Raw genomic sequence first — 26,642 nt, forward strand, 5'->3', positions numbered from 1 at the left:
CCCGCGTACCACAAAAAAAAAAAAAAAAAAAAAGTCAATAAGGAGAAAGAACATAATGCCACCAAAGAGCATGAATGACTGATCAAGAAGGACCCAAATGGAGAGACTGGTCTTGAGGAGGAGGATAAACACTTTACCTCGGAGATTAAAACAGAAATTGATATAGACTAAACAAGAACCTCAAGCTACTATCCTATTTATCATTTTATTCCTAACCAATATTCTTCAGCATCAGTGTCTGTATCTTTCACTTCATCATCCCTCAATCAATTTGTCATCATTTAGCTTTTAGTTGTGCCACTCCCCAGAAAATTCTCTTTTGAACATCATTAATAATTATCTAGTTGACAAATCCAGTGACTTGGTGACAACCACTTTGTCATTGAAAGCGTTTATTTTCCTTGGTTACTATGAAATTATAACAATTACATTTTTTTAACCTCTGATCTTTCTAGTCACTATTTTCTGCTTTTTCTCTTTGACTCTCCTTGCTTTTCTTCCTGCAAATGTTCTCTAGCATTCCATCCCAGACCTGTCCTCTCTCGAGAACAGAGAACATCCCAGACCTGTCCTCTCTCGAGAACAGAATCCATGAAAAGCTCATGGATTCTTACCGTTTCCACCATTAACCCACGCAGAGGACACCCACAGATATATCTCCAGTTCTGTCACTCTCTGGAGCTCTAGTCTGACATTTAGAGCCACCTACTTGCTACTTGCATGTGCCACAGTACTATAATTTAAATATGTCTAAAATTAATCTTGTCTTCTCTCACCAAACTATTTTTATCCTTCTTCTTCATTTTTATGATAAATACCAACAATATTCTTCTAGCACCCAGTCTGAAAACTTATTATTGTCATTAAATACTTTCTGACTTTTCCTCTTCCAAAGCTGGTCGATTGTCAAATTCCACTGAATCTACTTTATAACCGTGCTTATAAAATATCCCTTCTTTCCAATCTCATAACTAATATCAGGTCCTAATGCACGTTGCCTACATTATTGCCAAAGCTTCCTAACTATCCTGCCCTTTCCTAAAGCAAATACCTGAGTGTTATTTCCTATACTTACAATTTTTCATTGACTCCCTATTGTCCATGCAGTAGAGTCCAATTTAAAAATCAGGCCCCTTTACTGAATTATTAGCACAGGTTGTACTAATTCATACTGTGTTTTGAGACTCTTGTTATTCCTCATACACATCCTGCAATTTCCCACCACTTTGCCTTCCTCTGTTACCTATGCCCAAGATACCCTTCCAACTAATTATTACATAACAAAATTCTATCTGTTATTTAAGGCTTGACTCTAAAGTCACCTTGTATAATAAATGTTTTGCTTTTCCTCAGGTAAGAATAATTTTTAAACTCCTACGGCTCTTTATCTGTATTTATCTCTTTACCCTGTTGGCTTTCAAACATGAACTATGATAATATGGAAAACCTTTAGCTGATAGCAAAAACTAAGGTCCAAACAACTCAGGGACTCAATAAAGATTCATATTTTTCCCTATCTTTAATTGCTCAAGAATAGTATTAACATCTGAATATTTCCTTAAGTTTTCACATAGTATGTGATCCATAAATACATGTTGAATGAAAGTGAAAATGATTTGAAAGCTGCAAACCAAATATAAAACAGTAAGAGGATTATCATATTGATGATTAAATACTATATATCTCCAAAGAAAATACGACTTAAAAGCAGGCTTAAGATCAAATAATTATACTAGATATAAATTGGCACACTGTAATTAATTTAAAATATTATCTTTTAACTTTGAAAATTTTAAAACAATCAGAAAATCAGTAATTTCCACTTAACATTGCACACATGGTCCCTAATTCAAGCCTCAGTGTAGAACAACAATTTCCAGTATCTTAAAAACAAATAAAGAAAACCCAAATCACTATCTTATTCTACTTACTTAAAAGGGACTAAAAGGTGGACATCTTGTAACATATACGGAGTTTTGTGGAGATTAGGGACTGGTTACTAAATGTATGATGAAGTAATATATATTTTCATGTGTGATTGATTGTCAGTGAGGAGGAGGAGAAATGAAAACTACTTGACCAATGAGAAGCATCTCCTTTGACTTTTATATGTAACTTGTCAAATTGGTAAAGCTCTACCTGAGTTTCAAAATATTTATGATGGCTTTGGAAGGAACACTTGTTTCTGTTCATTCTACAGTTGAGAGGAAATCTAATATGCAGTCATATTTAAATTAATGATTGAGGTATGAGATCTAAGACAAACTAGAGTCAGAGTAATTAATGCCAATAGTTTAATTTCATAAAACGTTATTTCTCTCCTTATATTTCACTCTAAGCCTAGCAATCAGGTCTACTTAATCCCAACCAATATGTCTGGCCTCACTCTAAACTCAGAGACCATTCTTGGTTGAATATTCCAGTGAATTCACTAACTGATGGTTCAATATCAATTCAGTATCTCTGCTCACTCCTATTTGACTTGATTAAACTCCAATTTATGTGTGCTTGTATTTCTGCCCTAATATCTAGGCTCCAAGTGATTCAGAGTCTGTGCATGGGTCACTTACTGGTTATTGAATTTTTCCTTTTTAACTCTGTCTCCAGACCGTCTTCACAATCAAGGATTCCCTGAGGCTCAGTATCTGAAATCTAATTCCAGATGAAACCCATATACTGCTATTTGGACATCCACTGGTCTCACCCATGGCTGAAGATCTTGAACACAATTTTGTCTCACTTTTGTTCTTGCTTTCAACACATATAGATGTCCTGACCTTACATTCACTTACTGGATCCATATACCCTGTATCCATGCCTAGATTGTGACTTCCTCTGAATCTATATTTAGACTCTTAGTCTTGTCATTGATACCATGGCATTATCCATCCTGAAGCACCCAAGTTTTACCCACACATTCCATTTAGTGTTGACAAGAAAAATTGATTTCAAAATAAGACACCATAAAAGAATGAGATATATTAATAGGGACTTCTGATAAATTCATGGCTCTGCTACTTATGGAAAAACTGATACCTAGTAAAAGATGTCAATGAAACATGTATCGTGATACCTTACCTCAAAAATGACATCACACATATATTACATTACTAAGAAAAGAACTATCTAGGAGACAGATTTTATTCCTATCTACTATAAATTCAGAATAATAAATAGAGCTGTATTTGAAAAAGGGAAGCAATTAATCTCAATAATTCAATTGCTTCTAATTAAGTATTATCTTATAGTAGTTTATATTTTCCTTTAAGTATCATTTAATTTTTTGTCTTTCATTAGACATACATGTGTACTAATTTATGCATTAATTTATATAACTAATATATATTAATTTATATTTTAATTTATTAACTAATATATAAACTTATATCCATGTATTCATTTATATCCATATATATGTTGCTTGGGATTGAGAATGTGGATATGTCTCATATATATTTTATAACTCCCTATAGTCCTGATATATATTCTCTTATAGAGCAAATGCAATAAAAGATTTTTTAAGGAGAAAAATGTGATGCCATTTTAGTGGCATGTATGTGAAAGGGTACTCCTGTTGTGTGTGTGTGTGTGTGTGTGTGTGTGTGTGTATGAGTGCATGTTGAGGATAGGGTTGTTAAACTGTGTCTTGAGATTCCTCCAAAGACATTGAATACATTACTGATTTCATTTCTATGTGTAAAACAGAATCACAAATTTCAAAATTGTTCCAGTTTGTTTTGAATAGAGAATATGTAAATGTTTCATCATATTGAATATTTTTAACATGTATTAATGTTCTTAAAGATATTCTTTAGAGTGTCTACTGAGAGGAGTCAATATTCACGTAATAGTTGCTTCTGATTAGACACGACAAGAGGCATAGCTTTGAAAACTTAAATTTAAACTTAAATTTGATACTATTCTTGCACAAAGCAAACACTGTTCATGTAAGTTCTACTAGTCAAAGTTTCGTTTGCTCAAACGCTAACCTTATAGATCAGTATATTGAATATGATGCTCTCCAGATGACTGGGATCCCATTGAGCTTACACAGCAGCATTTCTTCAATTTTTCAAAACTAAAAGTGGGTTTCCATATCAGTGAAATAGTAAAATCAATAAACAGAGCTCTTCTTAAGCACTAAACAATACATTGAGTTAGCATAAAGAAGTTATAGTCATGACATCTTTTTCTTTAAGCTGCACTTACCTTTTTTAGTTGAGGCAGCACCAACCTCTTCTTTGGCTCGTTCAGTTTCTGTAAATTCAGAGATTGAAAATGAGAAACGGATATCAGACATGTGAGGTCAATATCTTATAGTATTCTAAGTCAGACAAGACTAAAACTGCCCAAAGGATAAAACGTATGTGGCACCTGAGAGCAAAGCAAGCAGCAGAGAAAACCACGCTAGAATAAGCTTGAATTTTTTTGTAACTAATGAACTTCCTTAAATAAAAATGCAGAAATTCTCTTTCAAGATACAATTCTGGTGGTACTAAATTTTATGCTTATATAAGTAGTGACCATAAAAAAGGTGGCTTATTCCACAGAATTACACTGGAATACTAATTTATTAGTTTATAGTCAAATCTTAAATAATGCATAAATTGTGGGGAAGAGCACTTGAAAAGACTTCTTTGTTTAGCCTTTAACTATGGGGAGGGCAAGCCATAATTGACCTCAATCAATTTGCTTTATAATATAAAATATTAGCCATAATGTTACAGAAAATTCCATTTGCATATTGCTTTGAAGAGAGAGAAAAAGAAAAAAATTGAAAAAGGCCAAAATGGCTTCTGGAGTTTCTCTGAATATCTAGTGTGGAAGACAGGAAGATAGGAGAGCTCTTCCAAAAATATAATCTGAAATGCTGGTCCTAGTGCAAAATGTTAGACCTCAAATCAAGGCTAATTAAAGTGGAAGTTTCTTTGATCCATACGAAAATTAGAAAATGACAATGAGCTGGTAAATTTTTACAAAGTTTATTTACTCATTTTATTAGCTTTTGATTATTCAAGGCTGTTGCCCTTGGACACCTGTATTTGTATTTTTAGTTTTATTCTTACTAGTACATGTGTATAGTCCCTGTTACTCATATGCACTCACTCAGCAGCTGAGGCTCTAGGAACAACCAGTAAACAGGGGTCTTCATGCCCCCTTGTCCTCCCTGTGCCATAGACCTTGGGCTGTGAGAGAGATCAGATGTCAGGAGACCTTCACATCACTTTCAGGTTTTAATTTCACAATATTAGATACCACAAGCTTCACTATTTGAGCTCAGGCAAGAAGTCATGTAAATAAGACTTCTTCAGGCTGTTTCAAGACCTGGAGCTCCAGGACTAAGCAGATCCCTGGCTGTTATATAGCTTTGAGGAAAGACTTTAGACCAGTGGTTCTCAAAATTGGCATGCATCAGAGTCACTCAGGAGGGCTGTTAAAACACAGATACGGGCCTGATTCAGTAGGTCTGGGGCACGTCCTAAGAATTTACATTTCTAGCCAGTTCCCAGGTGACGCTTATGCTGCTGGTCTTGGCCATATTTTGGAAACTAATTACCACACTTCCCCTAATACACAATCAGGACTAATGTCCCTGAAATCCCCAACCTTGTTAGCCTCAGGTACTACCATGAGCCTAGGCTTCCAGCAGAAAACAGTCTATATGGCTTCGTATTTCTCCTAAAAACAGACTCTTTTCCAAAGTCCTTCCACTGAGTCATCTCTATCATAGCACACATCCCTAAATGCTCAGCCTCTTCTCAAAATGTGCACTTGACTTTCTTCCTTTAACCAAACTAGTTCCCTAAGGACACTACATCCCTTACAAATGGTTTTCCAAAATAGAGACAGTTCATTTTTCCCCTATATACCAAAGGGTCTGGAAGTGATGTATATTTACTTCTTCTTTTTAACTAAATTAATAAATGATGTTTATGACTTCTCCTTACTTCTTATTACTTCTGATGGATTGTTATCTCCTTGCTTCCTCCAAATCTCAGTTCTTTTGAAGTCCACAGTATCAGGTTGCACCGGCTCTGTCTTGCTCTATTGCTGACATTAACCAGCATTATGCCTGTGTCCCATTAATTATTGAATATTTCTATACATAGTTATCTGCTCCACTATTACTACTGTGATTTTTCATTAGGAACCACTCTCAACCCAGGCTTCACACTAGACCAAGCTGGGGAGTTTTTATAAGCCTGTGAGATTCAGACGTAGTAGATCTGGGGAGGACTACAGAGCTTTGAGATTCTGAGTTAATGAGTCTGGGATAAGGTAGGCCTGGCTATCTGTCTATTTGTAAGCTTGTCAAGATACTCTATTATTTAACCAGGATTGGGAGTCACTTATAGACACAATCCATACAACCATGGGATCTCTCATTTCCTTGACCTTCTCACTTTTGAAAACTGGAGACCCCACTTCTCTGATCACTACCAAAAGTATCTTGGACTTTTTCTTTGCTGCCAAGACTTTGATTTCAAAATTCCTATTCCCTGCCACCACTCTTCCTGTTATAGTTCACTTACTCACGAACCTTCTCTAAGTAGTTTCTGACCCCATCAATACTTTCATTCCTTTGACCTTACCAGTTTCTCAATGCTCCAGATCTCCCTTATGTCCTCACTTTTCTTCTTTCAAGCTTATATTTAAATAAACCATGGTTAAATCATTCACTTATTGTTTGTTTCCATAGTCATCTGGTATATTAAGTTTCTAGGGCAGCCTTTAAGTTATTAGGTGGCTAAAAACAACAGAAATTTATTCTTTCACAGTTCTGGAGGCTAGAAGTCCAGCACTAAAGTGTTGCCAAGGCCCTCTGAAACTTGCTCTGAAGGCTCTTGGGAAGAATCCTTCCTTGCCTCTTCCTAGCTTCTGTTGGTTGCCAGCAATCTTCGGCATTCCTTGACTGTAGCCGCATCACTCCAATTTCTCCCATTACGTTCATACGGCTGCCTTCCTTCTGAATGCGTCTGTGTCTCTAAATCTCCCTCTCTTTAAAAGGGCATCAGTCATTGGATTTAGGGCCCATTCTAATCCAGTATAGCCTCATCTTACCATGATTACACCACTAAAGACCATTTTTTGAAATAAGCTTGCATTCACAGGTACTGTACTAGTTAGGATTTCAACATATCTTTTGAGGGGATGCAATTCTATCCACTACATGTGCCAAAACAGCAAACCTACTCTATGCCTGCCACCTGAGCCGCCATCCAAACTGCAGGAAGGCCCCCATCTGCTGCAGATCTGACTTCAAATGTCTAGTCACAGTGTGTAACAGAGTGCCCAGCACTGATCAGCAATACTACCACAGACCTAGTGAAGTTACTTTCTCATTTTTCTAGTCAAGTGGTTCATGAATACCCCTCCTTTCTCAAACTTCCAACATCCTGTAACATAAAAGCAAGTTGCTGTTGGGATCTTCATAGAGAAAGTAGAAGCAGACTAAGCTATCTCATCTTTTCACCACCTCACCAGCACATACCAGCACCATTCGTCTTCTTTCCAGACCCATAGGATCATCATTCCCTATTTAATACCAATTCCTCCAAATTTGCCCTGCATCCCAACTCCTTTTGCATAGACAATGACGTTACTCTTGCAAGTACTGCCTCTCTCTGCTACTTCATCTGCTTTCCACTTCACTGATGCTTTCACATCAGCTCAGAAACACAAAATGTCACCGTTTATAACTTCAGACCACCACGGCCTTCGCTCCTACGTGTCCCCTACCTCAACTACCTCATCTCTCTGTGGTCCACCATGGTCTCCAGAGAGCTGCTATACTCCGTGTCACCACTTCTATCTTCTCATTCTCTATTTTTTAAGATTGTTTCATTGTGAAAGATATAATATAAATGAAAGCTATAAAGATGTATAACATATGTGATAACATATGTACATATTTTAATGAATGGCAATAAAAAATGCACATCTTTGTAACCCCCTATAAACTTAAGTAATAAAATATCACCAAAGACTTTGAAACCTCTTACTTGTCCTATTACCACTGCATACCTCTCTCTTCATCTCAGAATTATCACTGTCCTATATTTTGTATTAATAATTTCTTTATTTTCCTGTACATTTTTTATTACATGAATTTACCTCTAAACAAAGCTAAGGACATTTTTTACAGATTGAATTATATTGTTTAGTGATATAACTATATAAATTGACTTATACTTTTTAATTCTTATAATTTGCTTCCTTTAAAACGTGTGCTGAGACTCAGTGTTAAAACTGTTTAACAAGATGGCCATTAGACTTGGGTAGCTTTAGTGCCTTTGGTGGTCTACCTAAACAAACCAAAGCCAGAGTCAACTAGATTTATCTCAAATCTGAGTGATACTCAAAAGCAATTATCATAAGCTAAACAAACTAAATTATTTAGTTATTTAGCCAAATGACTAATTTTCCCAAATAAGACAATATATGTTATAGTCAGTTAAATATATATTTTTGCTTTGCTTCCATGTATTCTCTATAAAAACCTTTGCCCTACCCCCCAATGGTGGAGTGCCCCTCATCATTTATCGGTTTTGTTACTGCCCTATTTGATTCATTGTTTACTTAAATAAATTGTTTAACTTTTTATACAAGCCACGTTGATATGAGGAACTGTAGTTGATTGATTTAACTGCTGTATAGTATTCCACTTGTACGTATTCTACAAATTATGTATCCATTTTCCTGCCAATGGACACTAGGTCATGTCCTGTATGTGTTATAAAATAACGCTGCTATGAATATTCCTGTATATGAATCCTGGTGTAATGTGCAAGAATTTTCTTAGAAGTGAAATTGCTAGGACATAGCATGTGTCTCTGTTTAACTTCACTAGATAAAAGCCATATTTTTCCCCAAAATTTTACACTAACACTGTATGTGAGAGTTTCTATTGCTTCATATCATCACCATCACCAGAATGAACATTTTTCTCCATTTTTGGTCAATTTGATATATGTAAAATAGTATTGTGGTTTTAAGTACATTTTCATTATTACTAAGAGGTTAAATATTTTTGATATGTCTATAGGCAATTTGTGTCTTGTTTTGTTTTCTTTTTGATCCTAACATATCTTTTGCTCATTTTTTCTATGCATTAGTCTATCAAGTTCTTTCTCTTTTTGTTTTTTATTTTTAGAGTTACTTATTTTTCATTACTAACCTCTAGTTACTTATATATGCTACAAATACCTTTTCCAAAATTGTAACTTGTCTTTTATCTCTTTATGGCATCTATTGATGAGTTTTAAATTTTACTGTAATCATTTTAGTACATTAGATTTTTTGTTTACAGCTTGAGTTTATATATATAATTTTTATGATCCAACCATACTTCAAGAAAATATATACATATATCTTCCTATACTTTTTTCTTTAAATTAATGGCTTGTTTTATTTTTACCATTTAAGTCCCTGAACCATCTGGAGTTGATATTTTGGAATTGTACAAAGTAGGAATAAATTACATTTTTTTTTATTTTGGCAATGAATACCAACTACATCAGCAACATTTTAAGATAATCTCTCTATTCTCTAATTATTGAAATGGCTGCTTTTTCTTATATCAGATTTTTGCTCAAGTGGAATCATTTTAGGTCTCTTTTTGTTCCTGTTTGTCCTTTGGAAAACTTGTTTAGATCTGCACCAATACCATGCTCCCTTGAAAACACAGTATCATGACACTGTTTTATTAATAAGACTCAGGTCACAAAGTACTTGTCTCAATAGTCATACTTCATACTTATTTTGCTGTACTCATTATTATATTTTCACAATATTAAAATTTATTCCTGATTTTCTATTTGAAATTCTCTCTTCCTCCTCTCTACTTCCTAATGTCTAAACTGAACTCAGATTCTACTTCTGCAAGTTCTCATCTATATAGCTTGGATCTCTTTGAACCAAACTTGATAAATGTTCTTAAGCTCCAAACCATGACATTTTTCCAATTTTGTGCTGGCACTCAGTACACCAACCTTGGCTCTATACGTGGGATTGAACAAGAAGCACATCTTGGCCTAACATCTAAGTCAGTCCCAGGTTTCTCACAGTCTAGTTTTCCTGGCACTTAAACCTCCCCAAACCATCCCCTGGCATTGTATCAGTACTATTTTGAGTTCATTCAGTCAGCATCATCTGTGATTTGGGTAGTGATCATATAATTTATTATCCAAACTAAGCAGGTGAAAGAAGGTGTTAGTAATAATTATTCCAGAATAATATGAATAAACCCAGATTTCCCTAAACAACTGAGATACCTGTCATATATGTCATCCAACCTGTGGTCTAGACACACACCCCTGATATCAGATCTACTAGTTCAGGCCCATAGATCTTTCCCCCCAGCAATTTCCATGACAGAATATTTAAACTATGTCGAAAAAGCCATGCCACTTTCTAACTAACATAAGCTGTCCCCAAATAGTCTTCTAACATCATAAAACTAAATAAATCCAAAGGGGTTTTATTTTTAAATTCTGCATACTGGCTTCTCCTGAATGATCTGACATATATTACTAGATCAAGAGATAGATATGTGACTCACAAATTTAGGTATTGAAATGTAGTTAAGGTGATAAGCAGAGTCAGGCCTGGTGGCTGAGCGTACCACAAAAATCTAGTGTAGTGTTAAAACCAAGGAATGAAAAATGCCTGACCATTGTCATTTAATTCAAATTTAGGCCCACAATTAAAAATAACTAGACTTTGGCCCCTGACCTGGTCTTTGGTGTCTTTTTCACTCAGAATTCAAACTGACCACAGGTTGGTCAAACATGCACATGGAATGCATGATCAAAGCCCTATGGTCCTCGATATGAGGAACGAAGTAATGTATGGTAGTGCTTCCCAAGGTTTTGAGGAATACTGGTCCTTGAAGTGTTCTTTGGAAAAAAGAGGGTGATGTGGTCAAATATATTTGCTAAGCACTGTCTACTACATTCCCTCTTGATTCACCAAGAGGAGTGTTAAAGATCTGAAATGCCTGTGAGTCTTGGTCCTCCTCCTCCTTGGAAATGACTAATCATATCATCAACCCCTCTGTCTCTATCCAATGTGGCGGTGGGGGTGAGGGAGTGTGTGTGCAGTGGACTGCAGGGAGAACTGGGTGTGTTGAGGCATTTCTGTACACAGGATGATAAAGGAATCTGTGTTGACTTGCGGAAATAGTAAATCTAGATTTGGCATCTCTATTGGTCAAAGGCACTCTTCCTCCATCCCCATAATCCCTGACAAATAACTTTACAAGTGGAGTCATTAAGTGCCCTCTGTAGTGCTTGCTACATCATTGAACATGAAGGGCTTCCCTTTTCTTCAAGCTCATGGTACCATGAGAACATCCACCCTGTACTGATACAGTTCCCAAACTAGTCTGTGTCCTCTAGTGTTTTTCTTACAGTGATTTTGGTTTCTTAAGACCTAGAGCAAACAGTTCCACACCACAAATTCAATTCACATTCTTGTTATCTCTTTAACTGAGTGCTAAAGACAAATTACCTTTTACTTTTTCCATGGGCTTGCTCTAGTCCTGTCAATTTCACCTATCCTTTTTAATTCAATACCATGAAATTGTATCACATAAATACTTAATTTATGTTAATTAAACTATACATCTCACTCTCTCATTTGCTCTCATAATTTAAGATAATGTAAAATCATATCCTAAATATTCAGGTTATACACACAAAACTATGTGTCCTTACTATGTGGGTGACAGAAGGAATTTTCAAGAGCATTTGTAATGATATGCCTTAGGCATTAACTTTATAAATAGCTCACTGTATATAAAAGCTATGTAAATATTCTTCTGTTGTATGATTTCAAGACCAAAAAAAACCAGTTCTTATTTGGGGAAATGGATGGTCACATTGCTAGCAGAGATTTTAAACAATTTATGAATTATCTCTAACTTTTGTACTGGGAGATAATGCCCATGTCAAGTCCAAATCGTTCAACCATACAAGGGATTGAATATTAATTCTTTTGAAACCTTTATACTGGGTCTAAGATGATTTGGCAACCTAAATTTGTTAATTTCCTGCAAAAGATGCTGATCTCTTCAAAACTTGATTGGAGAGTGTTTCATAGATAGCAGAACTTACAGGGTTTTTTTTTTTTATTGCAAATGAATATTTTTATCTAAATGTCACATTTTTCTAGGAAGAAAATTTTCATTTTCAGAGTAATCTTCAATCTAGAGTCCTCTACCAGTTCTGCAAAATTATCGGTTTTGTTTTATATATTTTCTTGATTATGCATTTCTACAGACTAAGTATTAGCATACTAAATGCTCTGTAATATGAAGTTCTAATCAGCTTATATTCAACTAAAAATTGTCATGAAAATATAACTGGAATTTTAGATTCATGTTACACCTTTCCTTAAGGTCTACAATGTCTACGTAAACATTTCCAACTGCAATTTTTTTTAAAAGACACCAAGCTACTCAATATTATATTTTCCAATTTTTTTCTGATATATTCACCAATGATATACCCTGTCTCAAAAATCTGACAATAAATAAAACATGCATTTGTTTTTTGTATTAGTACCATCATTAATACTTATGCAACTCTAAATCAAAAGGAAAATGTAAACATATTTACATAATGCACAGAAATGAGGTTTGATCTTAAATCTTATATACAAAGCTTAGAGAAGCTAAAAGAATATTTTTTCTAAACTCAAATATACGCCATTATGCCTAAATTTTCATGAATGGCCATCTGTTAGATACTTCATTGAATTGAGAAATACCAACAAAGAAAAAAGCATTTATCCTTTAACGTATTGTCAAAGCCACTAATGATGCAAATGCCATGGTATACTATAGTTGTCAGTCAATATTTATTCTAAATCTGAGGATAGAAGTCTTAAAAGAAAATTGTGATATTGCAAGAGCAGTACTTAAAATTGTTGGGGCTTTCCTTTTCATTAAAGACACAATAACTTTCATAGTAGACAAATTATGTTGCCTCCTGGTTTGATCAAGTGATTAATCACTAGGAAAATTTTCTAATGTGTTTAAGAAACTGAAAACATCACTTATCATTCTGCAAAATGGGAAACAAAAATATAAACAACTCAAAAAAGAGGTTATGACCTGGACAAATTAACATTTACAAGTGAAAGCTCTATAGATAAATTTTAATAAGAATTGATTCACAGAAAAGACAAGGTTGAATAATTATGCATATCTGTTTAACACAACAAATAATCAGAGCAAGAAACATTTGATAAGTCAGCCTAAAATATTAGCATTAGCACTGTCTATAGCAGAAGTTAAATGAGTAAGCTGCTGAAATATGCTTTTTGTTTTCTCAAGTTTTAGTCATCATACTTGCTTTAACTTGTTTTTCACTTGGAGCTGTTAAGGACAAGAAATAATAAGGTCTAAGTCAGTTACAAGTCTCCTTGGGTCTCTCTCTAAAATAGTTTTCTAAAATAGTTTTTTTTTTTTTCAAAAAAACTATATTATAACCTTGGAAACTAAAGAAAAATGTAGGTCTCAGGAAGAAAAAATACAACGCTGTGCCATTTTCTTTGATAAACTTTAAATATATGCCATGAACCATAGATTTCTTTTCTGATATTCATATAACTTCTCCCAACACAGAATGCTCATTCACGACTCATTCATTTTGTTTTCCATTTTAAATTATTTAAGAATCTGATTGGTTTTATATATATGCCAATGCAGTTTCCTTAAAGTCTACAAAATGGTATGAAAGGAAGGAAGTGAATCGATAAATTATCCAATTGTTTCAATTTTAAAAACATAGTGAATTACAGCTAAGTTGCTACACTGTAATCACACCATGAAATGAACAGATAATGATTTCAAGAAATTTAAATTATTGTATTTTGTCAAATTTAATATTGGATAATAATGTTTAGCTATTAAAACTCTTAAAACTATTCTATCAAACATTTAGAGAGGAGCTAACAGCCATCCTTCGCAAACTCCTCCAAAAATTGCAGACAAAGGAACACTCCCAAACTCATTCTACGAGGCCACCATCACCCTGATACCAAAACCAGACAAAGATGTCACAAAGAAAGAAAATTACAGACCAATATCACTGTGGAATATAGATGCAAAAATCCTCAAAAAAGACTAGCAAACAGAATCCAACAACACATTAAAAGGATTATACACAAAGATCAAGTAGGAGTTATCCCAGGGATGGAAGGATTCTTCAATATACACAAATAAATCAAAGTGATACACCATATTAACAAACTGAAGAATAAAAACCATATGATCATCTCAATAGATGCATAAAAAGCTTTTGAAAAAATTCAACACCCATTTATGATAAAAACTCTCCAGAAAGTGGGCATAGAAGGAACCTACCTCAACATAATAAAGGCCATATACGACAAACCCACAGCAAAACATCATTCTCAATGGTGAAAAACTGAAAGCATTTCCTCTAAGATCAGGAACAAGACAAGGTTGCCCACTCTCACCACTATTATTCAACATAGTTTTGGAAGTCCTAGCCACGGCAATCAGAGAAGAAAAAGAAATAAAAGGAATACAAATTGGAAAAGAAGTAAAACTGTCACTGTTTGCAGATGACATGATATAATAGGTAGATAATCCTAAGGATGCCATCAGAAAACTACTAGAGCTAATCAATGAATTTGGTTAACGCTGCAGGATACAAAATTAATGCACAGAAATGTCTTGCAATCGTATACACTAACAATGAAAGATCAGAAAGAGAAATTAAGGAAACAAACCCATTCACCATTGCAACAAAAAGAATAAAATACCTAGGAATAAACCTACCTAAGGAGGTAAAAGACCTGTACTCAGAAAACTATAAGTCAGTGATGAAAGAAATCAAAGATGACACAAACAGATGGAGAGATATACCATATTATTGGATTGGAAGAATCAATATTGTGAAAATGACTATACTACCCAAAGCAATCTACAGATTCAATGCAATCCCTATTAAATTACCAATGGCATTTTTTACGGAACTAGAACAAATCATCTTAAAATTTGTATGGAGACACAAAGACCCTGAATAGCCAAAGCAATCTTGAGAAAGAAAAACGGGGCTGGAGGAATCAGACTCCCTGACTTCATACTACAGTAATCAAGACAATATGGTACTGGCACAAAAACAGAAATATAGATCAATGGAACAGGATAGAAAGCCCAACGATAAACTCACGCACCTATGGTCAACTAATCTATGACAAAGGAGGCAAGGATATACAATGGAGAAAAGACAGTTTCTTCAATAAGTGGTGCTGGGAAAACTAGACAGCCACATGTAAAAGAATAAAATTAGAACACTCCCTAACACCATACACAAAAATACACTCAAAATGGATTAAAGACCTAAATGGAAGACCAGACATTATAATAAAACTCTTAGAGGAAAACATAGGAAGAACACTCTTGGACATAAATCACAGCAAGATCTTTTTTGACCCACCTCTTAGAGTAATGGAAATAAAAACAAAACTAAACAAATGGGATCTAATGAAACTTAAAAGCTTTTGCACAGCAAAGGAAACTATAAACAAGGCAAAAAGACAACACTCAGAATGGTAGAAAATATTTGCAAACAAATCAGTGGACAAAGGGTTAATCTCCAAAATATATAAATAGCTCATGCAGCTCAATATTAAAAAAACAAAAACAACCCAATCAAAAAATGGGTGGAAGACCTAAATAGACATTTCTCCAAAGAAGACATACAGATAGCCAAGAGGCATATGAAAAGTTGCTCAACATCACTAATTATTAGAGAAATGCAAATCAAAACTACAATGAGGTATCACCTCACACCGGTAAGAATAGGCATCATAAGAAAATCTACAAACAATAAATGCTGGAGCGGGTGTGGAGAAATGGGAACCCTCTTGCACTGTTGGTGGGAATGTAAATTGATACAGCCACTATGGAGAACAGTACGGAGGTTCCTTAAAAAACTAAAAATATAATTACCATATGACCTAGCAATCCCACTACTGGGCATATACCCAGAGGAAACCACAATTCAAAAAGAAACATGCACCCCAATGCTCATTGCAGCTCTATTTACAATAGCCAGGTCATGGAGCAACCTAAATGCCCATCGACAGATGAATGGATAAAGAAGATGTGGTACATATATACAAAGAAGTATTACTCAACCATAAAAAGGAATGAAATTGGGTCATTTGTAGAGATGTGGATGGACCTAGAGACTGTCATATAAAGTGAAATAAGTCAGAAAGAGAAAACAAATATCGTATATTAACGCATATATGTGGAATCTAGAAAAATGGTACAGATGAACCAGTTTTCAAGGCAGAAATAGAGACACAGATATAGAGAACAGACGTATGAACAGCAATGGGGGAAAGTGGAAGGGGGCGGCGGATGGGATGAATTGGGAGATTGAGATTGACATATATACACTAATATGTATAAAATGGATAACTAATAAGAACATGCTGTATAGCACAGGGAACTCTACTTTACTTTGCTGTACAGTAGAAACTAACACAACATTGTAAAACAACAATATCGCAATAAAAAAATTTTTTTTTAATAAAAATAAAATCATTTAACCAAAAAAAAAAAACACTCTTAAAACTGATTAGACCCATAGTCATTCTTTATGTCTCCCCATTATACGTTTCTCTGATTATGTTCTGTTTCAGCTTTCTGCGTATGTACGTAAGTGAGAATATGTGTTATGGCTCAGTTATGGGAATGTTACCCCCAAACACATAATCTGTTCTCTGTTCTCTGTAAGGTAGACAAAAACATTCGTTCCTTCCCATAGGTGAGTAATATCAATGTTAATGTGAAGTGTGTGATTATTTCATATTGCAAATTATTTAAAAGTCATTCATATTTATATGTTTTTAAAAATATGATTATCCTATTTGATATTTCTCTTTTCATCCACTCAAACATTTTCAAGTTCCTAAAATGTTCCTGACATTATGATAGGCACTCTTGGATAAAGATATAAAAAACAATTTTCATATTCTAATTTCTGACTGTTTAAAGTGGAAAAAAGAAAAGGTAATATGATTATAAGAGTATGTTAAGTGTTTTTATATAGAAAAGAAAATGATGCTATGGGAACTAGCTGGAGAAACTCCTAAATGGATTAGGGTTTTCTGAGGAAGTTTTACAAACCTGGAAGAAGAATAAGAAATGTGGTTTCGAATCTGCAGTTTGCTGTGGTCTGTGACAGGGGTGGGAGTATAGTTGAGCTAGATTTGCATGGGTATTTACATAATATTGTAATTGCTATTTTAATGTATTGCCAAGGTAAATGCTATTTCCATTTAAATATAATATGATGGGAGGGGTGACTAATGGACATTATATGAGGTTATGACAGCTTACACACACACACACACACACACACACACACACACACAATCAGTACAGTTCCTTGAGCAGGAGTTGCATTTATTTTCATTTGAAACAACAAATAGGGCAAGTTAAATCCAGACACCTTTAAGAAAATCATTTGGTATCTACACCTACTGCATTCTTAGTTTCTGTTTGTTTGTATATGTGTTTTTCTGCTTGTCTGATTGTCAGTTCACTTTTTTCCCCTCATTCGAATGTAAATTGACTGAAGACAAAATCTACTTCTACTCTCATTGCAACTCCCCTGAGTACTCAAGATGTGTCATTAAATAACATTTTGAATAGAGAGAGAATATTTGCTGGAATTGAATATTTCATATTTTCAAAACAAAGCAATGTCAGATGCACTTATAATAGAAAGGGTTTTGTTTTTATTTTGGTTTCTGTTTTCTACCCTAAACTGTAAAATAGTGCTTCTCAAACACTGCTTTGACTAATGAACTGGGGATCTTAGGAAGTTGCAGATGCTGATTCAGTAGATCTGGGGTGGGACCAGAGATTCTGTATTTCTAACAACCTCTCAGGTGCTCCTAATGCTGCTGGTTCACAGAACACACAGTGAGTAGCAAGAGTGTAATGTACTATTTGGCCCCCATTTTCTAACATGGCATTGGTGTTAACCGTATGACAAGAACTTGGAAAAGAGACATCTCATAAGATGGAAGGGTTTCCTGCCCTTTCCAGTCATGGCCCTTACCCCCGTCTGAGGGTACATCATTAATAAACCTTGGACATCAGGTAGAAAGACCCCAGCAACCCCAGTCTGACTCACCTGAATGTTCCTTCTTTGGTGGCTTTGCTGTATCAAACAAGAAAAGAAAAAAATTCAACATTTTATACCATTTGATCACATTTCATTATTCAATTGCAAGTTTTATATCTTGAAATTAAGAGGATAGAGGAATTTTAAAAGTTACCTGGTTCTATATGTTTTTCTTTCTTTTCCTGTTCTGAAACATATTATTTTTGTTATTATTATTCTTCCAATTTTATGTGTCACAACTTAATTGTCCTAACACAAAGAAACATATATGTCTAGTGCTGTATTGCACCGATAGTAGCTGCCATGAAAAGACTAATATCCGACGTGTATTTAAAAAGAGTTTTCCCAATCTTCCTCTGTTTTCCCTCACAGAGCAGCAATAAAAATTATTCTGGATATTAGAGGAATTAAAATTTTTCATGGATAATAAACTAGAAAGATAAAGTAGGGTCTATAAAGGATGGAAAAATTTTTAATTTCCTTTCTTACTAGACCAACATGAAATAAATTTGGGATAAAAAGTAAGCATAAAGGATAATTATTACATCTGTTTTAAAATAATTCTCAGATAAGGATGAACAGATTTCCTCTGGACTTTCTCTTCTAAGGTGAACTTTTCTTATATTGAAAAGGTATATGTTTAGCTAAGACAAAGTCTTTGCTGAGGCAGATTTACGACGCTAAAAATAGACTAAGAATTTTCAGGGGGAAGCAAAACACACTTCCCTTGTTTTTAGGACAAATGCTCCTTATAGAGTATTTTTCATATAGTGTTCCTTTTTAAGAACCCACTTTTGCCAATGTTATATGAGATGAAGAATCATTCTGGCCTCAAAATTAAGCTGACATTTGTATTATAATAAGCACTAATTTTATATGAAGTGTAGGTACTAATTTTATATGAAGTGCTATTTTCTACATTTCTATTCTTACTTATTTTGCCTTGACAAGCAAAATTTGACAAGCTTGTCAAATTAATTTAAATGATTTTCAAGAAATACTTTAACATAGACACATTATTATCTGATTTTTTAAAGAAAAAGAGATTTCTTCAAGTTTCATTTAATGAATATATTTTGGAGACTAGAAGATGTTTATGCTGAAAGAATTCTAAGAACTATATTTTAGAAACATAGAGTGTCATCGAATTTCCTATGGTTATCTCATCAGTCTCTCAAGTGTACAATTTTGTTTACCACGCTTGTACTTGTGAAGGTATAATGAGCAATTTATTCACTCCCAAGATAGCAGGCAGGCAATAAAACAAATAAAACGAATGGCCTGACCAAGTGTTACAAGTCAAAGGGAAGAAGCATACGTGACTTAGCTAAAATTAAACACAGGTAAGAACATTAAAAACTGTCTGGAAAACATGGAGTAATTAAATGCATTGCTTAATTTATTGCTGAACTGAACCACCAATTATCAAAACATTTCTAAGAAATTTGTAAAGTAATAACAATCAAAAAAATACTGGAAGTAGCTTTGGGTATGCACCAAAATCAATTACCAACTATCTGTGAGATTTCAAAGTTAAAATAAGGGTCTTCCAATCATATCAGAAAGGAACTGTATAAGCAGAAAAATACCCGTGCTAATTTGGGATGATGTGCAAGAAAAGGCTGTCAAGTCCATTTATTTTATGGGATAATTCAAGATGTAATTATTGAATTATCTTAATAAATACAAATTAATTCATGCTTATACCTACAGGGACTGCCAAATCATACTTATAATTGATTTTTTTATTTGGAAAAAATTATAGCTCACTAGAGTTAGCAAAAATATATACAGGAAGAGTACATGTATACATAAATACATGTACTCTTCTCCCTCTTTTCCCTACCATGATTTTAGACTGCAAAAAAAAAAACCAAAAACACAAAAACAACCAACTTTTAAGTTGTGGTAACTAGAAAAGAAAAAGCAAAATAAGAATATAGGGTTGGAGATGTATAATTGAATAAAGCAATCTTAAAGTAAAAACAACAACAACTGAATCCAGCAAATTCAAAGATGCGACAATAACAACAAAAGCAGGTCCAGATGATAAACTAGAGCAAATAAGTTAATTTGAAAAGAATTAGTAGTTGTTTAGAGGAAAATTCTTTTTCTTGTCCTTATTACTGCCCAAGTCAATCCACAGGACTTCCCAAGGAGGGAAGCAGTTGGAATGTTAAATGAATGCCTGGGAAGGCATGTTTATTTATTAAATATATCAATACTCTGAAGATTGTCAAGGAGCTGCAGTGTGTCTGTGGGAAATTTTAATCATATAGACTGTAATAAAGCAAGGGCCTTGAGGTTACATATATATTATTTAAATACCATTTTTCAAATCTCCAGTTGTCCTCCATTTCCCTGCTGGTGCAATGGTTTATAGAGTGGTTTCTGTATCAGTGTGCCAGTGCCCATATCAGCAGCTGTGCACACACATGAATCTGGTAGCGAAATACCACATAGTTCTCTATAGACAGATTGCTCCCCTTGGCTGAGTTGTAGTGTACCTTCATGATTCTCTCCATAGGACATTTTAGAGCACTTTTATGACATAAAAGGTCAAATGTCCTGACCTTTGCAGGACCAAAATGCATGTAAATCTTTTTTTTTTTAATTGGTATATATTTTAAAACATGTTTTTAATTTCACTAGGATTTTTTAAAGCTCTGCATACCTGGAAATGGAATGATTATTAATGGCTAATTGAATAAGGTTAAGTTGACATTATTTGTTTCTGTTTGTTTTTCTTCAGAGAAGAGTACACATTTGCAAAAGACTCAACCTCAAAGCATCAAGCTTTACTGAATCATTAGCAAGCAAGCTTTAATAATGTGTTATAGCAACAGTGGATGCTGCCTATGTTATGCATCCCAAGCAATGCAGTTTCACAGAGCTCATAGTGTTTGTAGGGAAAAAGGACACTGTTATGGACAAAATGTCATATATCATGTGAATATGCCAAAATATTTATGGATTACAAGAACAAAGAAAACAGAAAAGAGATTGTAAAACTAACCTGAAAAAGAACTTCTGTTCTATATTCTAGCTACAGAACTAACCAGATTACAGAGACTAAATTTCCACTAACATAATACAGTTTTGGTTAATGGAATGAAGTTATATTTTTTGGTTAAGGCTGTGGACAATGTTATTAGACGATTGCACGAATTTGAAAAAGGACTCTAAGGAAGAGTGCCATGCTTTTCAGTCCACTCTGATCACCCCCTCCCCAGGTTGTATATTCTTTCATTCTGACAAAAAAAAATAGAGTTCACATGCATAAAATATAGAAAAGGGAGATTCAAAACCGCAAGGCTAGGTATTTCAGCAGGACAGTAGTAGCAGTAAATAGAAAAAATATATAATTTGCATGCCTTTCCTTACTTTTTCCCTTGGGTAGTTCTGTTGAAAGAAATATAAACAGAAAGCCATTGCTCATGAAACTTTCAAAGATAAAGTATAGTCCCTCAACACATTGATTACACTGTAACGTTTCCTACGCCTCCCCCCATTCTCTCCCCTTAAATTTCTCAGTGTTGCTCAGAGGTATTGCTGATTATCATAGGTGTTTCCATTAGTTAATTGTAAAACATTATTTGACAATGAACCTAGGATTATACTGTTTAACTATTTTAAATGACTTATATCTTGTAGTCTTCTTAAATGTATATGAACACATAAACACCCTGTACACATAAACCCTTATGAGCAAATACAAAAGACACAGGTATACTTGCCACATGATTTATGATTTTATTCAAGACTTAAAGGAACTACTCAGTTCCATCGATGCTGGTATATCCAAGATTAATTAAATTTATGCTTTTTAGCAAAGTAAATGCTTGTTACTGAACATCGTTCAATTTCTTGTCCAGCAAACATTTCTTTGAAAATAATTACTGTGAAAGGTAAACATAGGCAGTATTTATTTTTATCACTGCCAAATATTTCTCATAGCATTATTGTCAGGAAAGATTTGACTCTCTCTCTTTTTCTTTCTTTCTCAATATTCTCTCTCTCTCTTTTATCCCATATTAAGTTTTTTCTTTGGTGTGACTCCTTTAAAAAGGAATGCTGCTTGGGGGTTCATTAAATACAAGACAGAAAAAGGAAATATTCCCAATACCTTCTGCAGTTGTTCTTGTTTTCTTGGAATCTGAAAATACAAATATAAATTACTGACAAAGCAGATAAGAAAAATCAACAACTGATAAGCTCACAACAAAATGTCCATACACTCTGAAATCATTTTCAATGAAATGGATTGATTGCATGTTGTATTTCTAGAATATGGGGCTTAAAGATAAATTATTCTGTTTTTGAGAGGAGGAGTATTAGATTAAGGCAAGAAGTGAGAAACTTTTGATGTATAAAATATAGAAAAAATACAAAGGAAAATATCCACATCTAATTTGCATAGAAATTACATTGTGTCTATAGCAGCTAATGACCTTTTAATAAAATGTCAAACTGGGCAGATATACTGTCTGTTTCTATAGAGATGGGTTGGAATCCATGAATTTAGTTGGCAATTTCTTCATTTGTTCAACCTATAGCAATCCTGGTGAAATGTATTGTACTCTCCTTGAATAATTGATGCATTTCCAGTACAAACATTAACTTATTCATATTGTAATGAAAAAGAAACAGGTGATGATGGCTCATGGGTTACTGACGAACATATCATTTATTTAGTAACTGCTATGTAGTAACACGCATTCAGTGGTCAAAAGCCATCTATTCAATTTTTAGTCTTTTGGGTGTTCAGCCTATATCTGAGAAATTTATTATTTCCAGTATTTTTATACCATGAAACTCTCTGTTCCTATCACTTGAAATTAAAAACAAGTGTTTTTTTAACTTGTTTATTTTAGAATGGAGGCATCTTAAATTTTTGCTTAGAATATTTCATTCTGTATATTCTGTTTTCTTTCTTTTACCTCTTCTGTAACTTAGTTTTGAAATTATCTGAATATTGCTGAAATTAGAATCAAAATAATGAACTATGAATTTATGCTTGCAAAACATAAACTGTTCTCTGGCTGACAATTATATGGCTTAGAACCTAGAGCAATAGATATTCACTAACAATTTGGAAGTTAATGAATCTGTGTGCCTTATAGTGATGTAGATGGATCATGATTATAGTTCCACAATGAAGTAATGGACCTAAAATGTTTGAAGATGACAGTGAGTAGGAGACTGTTCACAACAGGCAGTTAGATACTCAACTGAATTGTTTTATGAGAAAATGATAATCAGTAACAGTAATAGTGTGGTGAAAGTAATAACCTACTTCCACAGAAGTAGAAGCTGAAAACACATTTTAGGAGAGCAACTTGGGGAAAAACATCTAGAAAGTCATTTAAATGAGCATACTTTTTGACACAGTAGTTCAACTTCTAGATTTCCAAGGAGAAACATGCAAAATTGTCATAAGAAAATCTTATACGAAGATGCTTTGTGACATTGTTTTATACCTCTAAATAAGGGGAATATTAACCAGTACCCTCCGTACAGTAGGGGAACTCTTCATGGGATTCACAGTATATCCACATAATAGAAAAACATAGTCATTAAAATGATGTTTTGCAACGTCTTCTTTCTGAATTTCTATTTTTTCTGTAATTGGGTTTTGTTTCACGTTTAAGAGAAAAAACAAACCTTATTTTTTAAAATAATATATCCTTGAAACTGAACACTTATTGAGTAAACATTTATTAAACACTATTATGTCCAGTATGCCTTAGTAAGAAGAATTTTTGACTAAATTTTTCTTAATACCTGTCACCTCACCCCAAAAACCCAATCTTTTTCTTGCTATTCATTTTCTCATCAAGAACTGTAATGAAGTGGACCAAATTCATGATCTAAAACAAATGTGCTTTGCAAGCAATTTCTCATTTGTTTCCTTGATGAGTAATTATCCTAATTAGGTAAGCAGGTAATTCAAATATTAGAAAAATATTATATAAAACAATTCCATATAAGAATGTGATAAATGTCATCTATCATCTTACTCATATGTCTAGCTATTTATTAATAATATGCAGTGGCCACTCTTTTGGAGATACAGATTCTCCTACCACGACAGATGAAAGTCTGAAGTGTATAGTTCAATGGCTAGCACGACTTATCAATTAGTTTGGCTGCAGTATACTGGGATAGGATTTCTGCCTGTCCAAGAGGTTCTGTGATCCTTGCTGAGCAATCTTTTGAGCCCAGAGTACAGCCAATATGCAAAACACAGACATATTATGGTGGGCACCTACAGTTGAAATACAACTGAAGGTAACGCTTGGGAAGAATGTTTGAACAGACAGAGGCTAAAATGTGTCATATTAGGACAAGATTATTTCCAGCCCCCCTATTTTTCAACTAGATGCTGGCATGGGGTAGGGGCAAAAAGCTTAATACAATATATGTAAGTCTGGAATGCCTGTTGTTTTTAATCTGTTTTTCTTTTCCCTGGTAATAAGAATTGATAAATATTGTATTAGATATCCATTGTTCTGTAATAAAAGAATAAAAATAATATGAAGTCCAGGGTCAGGTAAAGTACATCACTTACTGAGATAAAGAAAAGTATTTCATAAAGTAGAAATGTAAAAAAATAAGTCATGATCTAATCAAGCAGGTCTTTAAAGTTCAATATATTTGCTGTAAGAACTGGGAGCTGTAGTGAAATGCACTTAAAATGTCATCATAATTTCACGACTTTTGGTTAGGAGTCAACAGAGTAGCAGACTTACACAAGTAAATACCTGAGAAACCAAAATATATAATGCTTAAAATTGAAAGATCACATACTGACCCTAAAGAGCTATTAGTCCCAACACTTAATACTCATGCTATTAAAATTCATTACGTGCTCCCAGCACTCTGCTGAAATGGCTTGAAAATATTATAAAGCCTTACTTGGTGAATATACCTCCCTAAAGGCCATCTGCCCAATAATCTGAACAACAGTCTTCTATTAAGAACATTGAGACCCACAGCAGCTGATTGAAAAGCAGTGATGTGTTTGCAATCTGTTCAATTCATCACTCACTCAACTTTAGCGATGTATCAGGTATGGTCTATTATGTTCATGAATGATGCCAGAGGAAAATGAAATACCAATTCATATTGAAGGGAAAAATTAACTCTCTGATAGTCTAATAAATCAGGTAATGAAGTATGCCGTGTGTGTGTGTGTGTGTGTGTGTGTGACTTGCCAATTGGCATCCTTATTCAATTACAACAGAAACTTTGCATTGTTCTTCAGCATGATTCCTCTTCAGATCTCAATGATGAAGTCCTAGAACTTAGGACTAATTCTCACATGCATTCAACTCTACTTGGCCTTGCCCTAAGTTACAGTAAATAATAAATCTCATCTGGCTAGTTCTCAATGGAGCTGTATCCTTCAGAAGATAACCTGTGTTGAAAAACCCACAGGCTTGAGGACTTCCCTGGTGGTGCAGTGGTTAAGAATCCACCTGCCAATGCAGGGGACATGCGTTCAATCCCTGGTCCGGGAAGATGCCACATGCCACAGAGCAACTAAGCCCACGCACCACAACTATTGAACCTGAGCTCTAGAGCCCGCGAGCCACAACTACTGAAGGCCACGTGCCTAGAGCCCGTGCTCTGCAACAAGAGAAGCCACCGCAATGAGAAACCCATGCAAGGCAATGTAGAGTAGGCCCCGCTCGCCGCAACTAGAGAAAGCCCGGGTGCAGGAACAAAGACCCAATGCAGCCAAATATAAATAAATAAAATAAATAAGTTTATTTAAAAAAAAACCCCACAGGCTTTCCAACCCCTAGGATTTCATCAACAAAGCTGAGGTTAGTTGAATGAGATCTACCTAGATCTGCTAGTGCAACTCAAGTAGCAGCTAACGATCATATACACTTAAGATAAAATTGTTAGTAACTGACTATAAATTCCCAGACCTAAAAAGCTCACTATAATACAACTCCCAATTTGAAAAAAAAATCGTTTCTTGCCTGGGATATGAAAATTTGAGTGCCTACTCTTACTTCTTGTGGCTATAATATTTATCTTAAGAGTCCTAGATATTACTGATTCATTCACAGAATAAATATTTGTTGAGCAATGTACAAACTAAGGAAATGTGTTAGTTCCTGTAAGGGATGAAAGTGAATTAGACATGGTCCCTTCAGTCAAAAGTCTTAAAGTCAAGTAGAATAGAAGGAAAATGATGCAAGTAATATGAAGTACAAGGGGCATGAAATAAACAATACTAAGGAAGTACACAAAAACTCTGAAGGGAGATTATAAATGAAAGAGAAATTTTTTTTTTTTTTTGCAGTACGCGGACCTCTCACTGTTGTGGCCTCTCCCATTGCGGAGCACAGGCTCCGGACGCGCAGGCTCAGCGGCCATGGCTCACGGGCCCAGCCGCTCCGCGGCATGTGGGATCCCCCCGGACCAGGGCACGAACCCGTGTCC

At 34.4% G+C, this 26,642-nt stretch overlaps 1 protein-coding gene across 9 annotated transcripts in view; it reads right to left on the reverse strand.

Moving 5' to 3' along the window:
- Positions 1–26,642, reverse strand: part of TRDN (triadin) — a 373,465-nt gene that overhangs the window by 112,406 nt on the left and 234,417 nt on the right. For 7 of the 9 annotated variants that reach the window (XM_073789556.1, XM_073789555.1, XM_073789554.1 and 4 more), the window contains 6 exons: positions 22,309–22,338; positions 21,567–21,584; positions 18,337–18,369; positions 18,192–18,218; positions 13,355–13,381; positions 4,210–4,257 (listed from right to left, as the gene is read on the reverse strand). In XM_073789556.1, the coding sequence (XP_073645657.1) occupies positions 4,210–4,257; positions 13,355–13,381; positions 18,192–18,218; positions 18,337–18,369; positions 21,567–21,584; positions 22,309–22,338 (183 nt within the window). The remainder of the gene's footprint in view (positions 1–4,209; positions 4,258–13,354; positions 13,382–18,191; positions 18,219–18,336; positions 18,370–21,566; positions 21,585–22,308; positions 22,339–26,642) is intronic. The other 2 variants (XM_073789557.1, XM_073789553.1) reach the window with 1 other exon arrangement.

The sequence above is a fragment of the Tursiops truncatus genome, chromosome 12 (assembly GCF_011762595.2).
Source record: "Tursiops truncatus isolate mTurTru1 chromosome 12, mTurTru1.mat.Y, whole genome shotgun sequence".
Lineage (NCBI taxonomy): Eukaryota > Metazoa > Chordata > Mammalia > Artiodactyla > Delphinidae > Tursiops > Tursiops truncatus.